Below are 6,226 nucleotides of genomic sequence, written 5' to 3' on the forward strand. Positions count from 1 at the left end.
CAATCTAATTTAAGTTTAGTGTACCCTACCCCCCTCCCCCCCTGTGAAAAATTTGTTGTATTTTGTGATACTTTACCAATGAAAAAATTAAATGTATATAAAAATGCTTTTAAAAAGATTGAAGAAAAGAAAGATAATTTTACAAATCCCAAAAGTAATTAGTTACAACATACACTATATTTCCTAAAACTCTAAAACTTGATTTGCAAAGAATTAGATTTTTTATATTATTAATTTTCAGCATAAGCCTTTGATATATTCGCAGCAGACAGGCAGACAGCAAGATATGTCCAACAATGATTTTCAATATTCTATACTAACGGCTACGGTTCTAGAGGTCTCTAGGGTCACACGAGGGAAAGGGGAAGAGTTTCCAATCTAATTTTATAAAGAATAAAATAAAATTGAATAGGGATTTTTTTAGAAGGGTTGAGATACCCTCACAAAAAAAATAGTTTTAAATCTTCCTTAAAGCTCCTTGTAGAAGCTCTTATTTTAAGGAGAACCATATCAGTACAGTAATTAATGAGATTAGCGAGACAAAAAAACACACATCTTGTTATTTTTATATTAGGATTATTCTAAAGAAATTAGCAAATGAAACAAAATGAAAACTGCTGGAAAAGAAGAAGGTATGTACCTGCAGTTGGACTCAGTGGAAAGGCGAAAATATTCATTTCCCGGCCTATTTTCACACAGCTGCGCAATCTTCGCCTTATATCTATCAATCTCAATCTGTCTGTCCTCGTTGAAATCAATACTGTTGGTCTGCTGCGGCAGTCCGTCACAGGCAAGCACTACCACACTTAGCAACACGGCCAGCGAGTAACCCCAGCACTTTGGATCCAGCATTATGGAGTGTCTTTCAAATATGCTAATATATATAATATGTCTTGTTTATTATTTAAATTGTATGTAATTCACTTGTTGTATATATATGTAATAGCTCCCGGATATAAGATTACATATGCATGTATGAGCATATGTACATATAGGTTAATGTATATATGAACGTGGGTATTATAGCCAAAGATTGGCTTCAGCACTCTTGGGGTGGGACAGAGAGTGAGATTAGTATGTGCACAACTTCAAGGAGGGGATCCAACTGCTGATAATTTTTCAGAGAACCACCACATTCTATATCCCCTGCCCCTTTGATGCTATACCCCCCAACAACCCTCCTCTCACCCCCAAGTAAATATCCTGAACCAAAAATCTCCCCCTCCCCTCTCCCCTGTTTGTTCCACCCTCTAAGAAGTTCCAACTCTTTACGAGCGTAGAGATTTTCAAAAAGTTATTTCTAAAACAACCAAAATATTTATGTATTTGTCTTGCTTTTTAAAACATTTTAGATTGAAGAATTTAATTTTCTTTCTTAATTTTAAAGAAAAATAAAGAAGCTGAATAAAGAATCAAAATTGCGTTTTGGTATAAACATAAAGTTTATATGAGGGGTGGGCATCTTTCTCTCTTTCTATCTTTCTCTTTCACAGAAAGTGGGCAGAATATTTTAAGAATGTCCAGTGTGTGTGTGTGTGTAAACGTACATATGCATGGTATAAGTTTGAGCACAGTTTTTTAAAGGTCAACAGCGAATTATTGAGACGTCGCAATTTTTCCTAGAGAAATCCTTAAAAATTACACAATTTTTAGAACCCTTTTAAAAGGAATAAAAAAATTGTAAATCTAAATTTGATGTTTAAGATTTAAAGTTTTGATTAAAAATACTTTTATATATTTTTAAAGCAAGGTAATAAAGGATATTTCATGAAATAAAAAAAGTCAATATTAATGGAATCTATAAAATAAACTATAAATTTTATTTATAACAGCCCTATAGAAAATGCTTTTATCAATATATACTGTTCTAAACAAATTTTAAAAAATATATATAGCATTATTTGCAAAAATAGCTCATAAAAACTCAAATTTGATTAGTAATTTTATTCTATAGGTTGGACGGACAAAGCCTAGTTGTTATAGTCGCTGCGCTACTTCATGGGAGATAAGTTAACCCAACACCCAGGGGGGGGGGGGGCGGCGGGGGGTTATATGGCTTCTTATAGGAAAAATAAAAATTTAAGATATTACTTTTGGTTTTTTAATGAATCAATTTATATAAGTTTATAAAGCATGGTTCAGGGATAATTTTTTAACTGGACAATTGAAGTCACATTTTTGGCATGCTTCGCGGGACAATTTACAAAAGTGGTTGGGGAAAGGGGGGAGTTGTTGGGGTGTTCTGTATGGATAAATCAAAGTGGGGGGGAGGGATGCTGCATAGTTACACAAACACACACACACATACACACACATATGAAGTGGGCAGTGTGGGAAATTGTGGTTGTGTGTGGAGCTGTGCCGAGCAACAGAAGGTGCAAGGGGAAGGTTAGCTCTGGTCATGGCAAGGTCAAGCCACTACCAAATGTGTCCAAACAAACTTACAAATATTTTATTTAGCAATTTTTTCCATTGCTTATAATCACATCAGGTATAAAACGAACCAATGAATATAATTTTAAAATATTCAAATATTAATTACCTAAAAATGTTGATACTCGTTTTACTATTGCTGCTTTAGTGGTAATTTTAAAATGTGAAATATTTTTTTGTTGAATTGAAAGAATGTCAACAACCCACAGCCTATACAGGTTTCTCTCATTCTCTCTCTCTCACTAAAATTTCCCCCCTCTCTCTTTAATATCTCCCTTAGTCTCTTTCTATCTCACACTTACTTACAGACAAACAAACATACAGACAGACAATAATATCATGACAGTAGCAGCTTATAATTAATATATTTGTGTGTGTATATCTGGTTTTATGCCATCATATCCAATACATTCAGGAATATACGCGTTAAACATGGAGATGATGTGTTAACATGTAATTTTACAGGAAAATGTTGACAGAAACCCTCTGCAACAATTAATTTACAATAATTTACTATGCTTTTGTATTGTGCTCAGGGTTTTATTGGGGGCAGGGGTTGATTTTTGGCATGCTCATCAAAGCCACATGCAAAATAGGGACTTACAGAAGAATTACATGAAATCAAATAATTGTTTGTCTAGCTGTTACTTCGACTTATTCCAAGCAGTTTTTGGAAATTTTTTAGTTACCCTTATTTATTAACTTTACAGTAATTATCCCTTGGAAATAGATAATCTTGTGTCACACAAATAGATCAGGAACAAGAATTTGGACTCCAGGGGTTTTATTACTCACAAATAGTTGCTATCACTTAAAATACCTTCTGGAGCACTGATAACCCCACCTTCTTGTTTTGTAATAAATCTAAAATAAGGGATGGGAGGTTCGTTTGTTTGTTAATTACTTAGTTTAACACCACTGCAGGTATAGTTCCTGGTAGCCCCCTCCCACCTAAAATACGTTGGGGTGGTAAAATTAATTAAAATGTTCTTTTTCAAGAAAATAAGTTAAATAGAATATAAACAAAACTGTTTCATGTTCATATATATATTATTAAAATGGATAAGAATTTATTTAGTTCTAAAGAATTGCTTATTTTATATTTCTGTTTATCTTCAAAGGTATGTCTTTTCATTTGTCGTTAAAGTCTTCTTTTTTTCAATTCTAAAAAATATTATTTTATCAATTATAATTTCATTTTGGCGGTTTCCCTCAAAATGCTTCGTCAAGCACAGAACTCCTCCCCCCCCCCTAACTTTAGAGATGATCTCATATAGAAGTTATACCTAAATACTTTTATGTGATTTCAGCAAACCTAAAGTTTGAAGCTCTTAGTATTTTTTCAGAGATGTATAATGTATTAAAGCAGGGATCTTAAGGGATAAGACTAAGGACGATAAATTGATGTACACCATAGTCGTCCAAAGGTGGTGGGGGTTGGAGTGTTTACTGCCCAAAAACTTTGACGTCACCGAAACTGTCCCAATTTTGTATAACTTTTGCGGAACAAGTTCCAATTACGTCATATTTTTCTTTCCCGAAAAAGGGAGGGGGGTGTTTCGGTATGTTTTTCTTGTATTCCCTGGCAAGTTCGAACCCATTAATCCCTGTTTCCTTACACCAAATTTCCTAGAGAATGAGTGTGTTACGCGGCATTCCTAACTATCTCCGCGCGGCGCGTGGCTTGTAAACGGACAAAAGAAACGCACACTTTTCCTTTGATTAGTCCCACGTGAGGAGCTAAGTGAATAAAAATAATGTATTGCTTTAATATACATGTGCTCTGATGTGTGGAATATCTCAAATAAGCCTTCTGCTTAGTTTGACATCATAATGTGGTAAGAATTTATCTTTAATTCTTAATAATAAGTGTAGTATGGTACATTTTTACGAAGAAATTTAAAACATTAATTTTTCAACAAATAGACCATTTAACTGCTAACTTTTGACATACGAATATTTTCCTTAATTTATTGATCATTTGAATCTAAAATTATCAATTTCTGATGCTATTTAATATGTTTCGTGCCAATTTAAAGTTTTTTAGAAATTTTATATTTTTAATTAAATTGAAATCACGCAACCTCGATCTACAAAAATAATAAACCATTAATATTATGTAATTAATTTTTATATTTTTGTTTTAGATTCACTGTTTTCATGGTAATAAATACACATTTGTAAACATTCACATGTTGGTCATTCGGAGGGCTTGGAGATTAAGATTTCGTGTACGGCAAGGCATGCGTACCGAAACAATGAAAACAAGACAGAACAGATGCAGCTAAGAACATTCTGTGAAGTTTTGTGAATGTGTTGGTTGTGATACCTTACCACACATTATTATTATAGTCATAATCAGTACAGTTAACTTTAGTGACAATTATGGGTCCTAAAAAGAATAAAGGTGAACAATTGAGTAAGCGGCTGCGTCCAGCCGTTGATGCCCTAACCAGTGAGCTAAATAGAGTGATGAAGTTGGTCAGTGATACTTCAGAACTTAATGTTAGACATCTCACTAAGGAATCAATTCTTGTCCATGACAAGTTCGAGACATTTGACAGCATCATGGTCGGTTTTAGCAAGCTTGGTTTGAGAATCCAAGAGCTTGATGAGTTTAGTGACATTTATTCTGATATAGTTACTGTACAAAAAGACTATAGTGCCTTGAAAGACGCTCTTGATGCTATAGAAGAGCTTAGTGACATTCAAAGTGTTGTTGATGTTGTTGGTGATAATTTGCCTAACCATCAGGCTGAACTTTATGATCGATGTTTGAAGATTGTGAAAGTTATTAAAGGGCCATACTTTCCCTTGCCTGATGCAATTATAAACACTTTGTCTGCTTTGATGAAACGTCTGGCTGAGGTTAAGCTTGAACCTGTGAAGCCACCCATGACGACGGCGGGTGCCTCGACAGCATCGCCATTTGTGTCACCGTTTGGCACACCACAGTTCGTCGCCGGTTCTATGTTCACGCCAGGATATATGAATCGTGTCGACGAACGTCTTCTTCCATCTTTCGACGGCCTGGAAGCTTCCTATGTAAGTTTTAAAGACACTTTTAAAAAGCTTACTGTAGGACAAGACCCGTCGTATTTACAGTTATTGTTGAGCAGTGAAAAGGTCTGTAAAAATAAAGAGCTTAGACTCCAGTTAATTCAGATTCAATCGCATGAATCTCAGTGGGCCTACCTTGACGCACGTTTTAAGTCCAAAACACGTCAGATGCTCTGCCTTTTCAACCAATGGGAGAAGAAGTCTAAACCGTCGGACTCCAACCAGATTGTGACTGTGTTAGCAGAGTTTGGCGGAGCAGTTAGCCAGCTGGAGCAGCTGACTAAAGATGATGAAGATGATGAAGTTACCACTAGCCAGTGGTTGACTGTGATACTTCTTGAGATGTTATCCAAGAAGTTGCCACGTGATTTTCAAGATAAGCTCAATTTATCATTGGGCTCGATGGATGTCCCAAACGTCCCAAAGCTGTTAAAGATTATTGAAGAACAGCGTGGCGCCATTTTAATGAGGTGTTCGACTGATATGGACACCCCCTCTAAGAAGAAAGGTAACCCTGCGACAGCCGCTACCGCCGTAGGTAAACCTGGTAAATCTAAGATGAAGCAGTCATGTTTTGTTAATGGCTGTAGTGAGATGCACTTACTTTACAAGTGCCCAAAATTTCATGACCTGTCAGTGTCAGACAGGAAGAGTATTGTGGAGAGTGCTGGATGCTGTTGGATTTGTTTGCAAAAAGGGCATAAATCTGTGGATTGCCCGAAGGCAGATGTAA

The 6,226-nt window shown here is 35.4% G+C and overlaps 1 protein-coding gene across 2 annotated transcripts in view; it reads right to left on the reverse strand.

Annotated features, from left to right (window-relative positions):
• LOC145328300 (chitin deacetylase 1-like) overlaps nt 1-1,111 on the reverse strand; it is a 35,039-nt gene extending 33,928 nt beyond the window's left edge. For both annotated transcript variants that reach the window (XM_080171928.1, XM_080171927.1), the window contains exon 1: nt 641-1,111. In XM_080171928.1, the coding sequence (XP_080028054.1) occupies nt 641-852 (212 nt within the window). In that variant the 5' untranslated portion in view covers nt 853-1,111. The remainder of the gene's footprint in view (nt 1-640) is intronic.
• Nucleotides 1,112-6,226: the final 5,115 nt, after the last annotated feature.

This window comes from Acartia tonsa, chromosome 9, assembly GCF_053477335.1.
Source record: "Acartia tonsa isolate MP-2025a chromosome 9, ASM5347733v1, whole genome shotgun sequence".
Lineage (NCBI taxonomy): Eukaryota > Metazoa > Arthropoda > Copepoda > Calanoida > Acartiidae > Acartia > Acartia tonsa.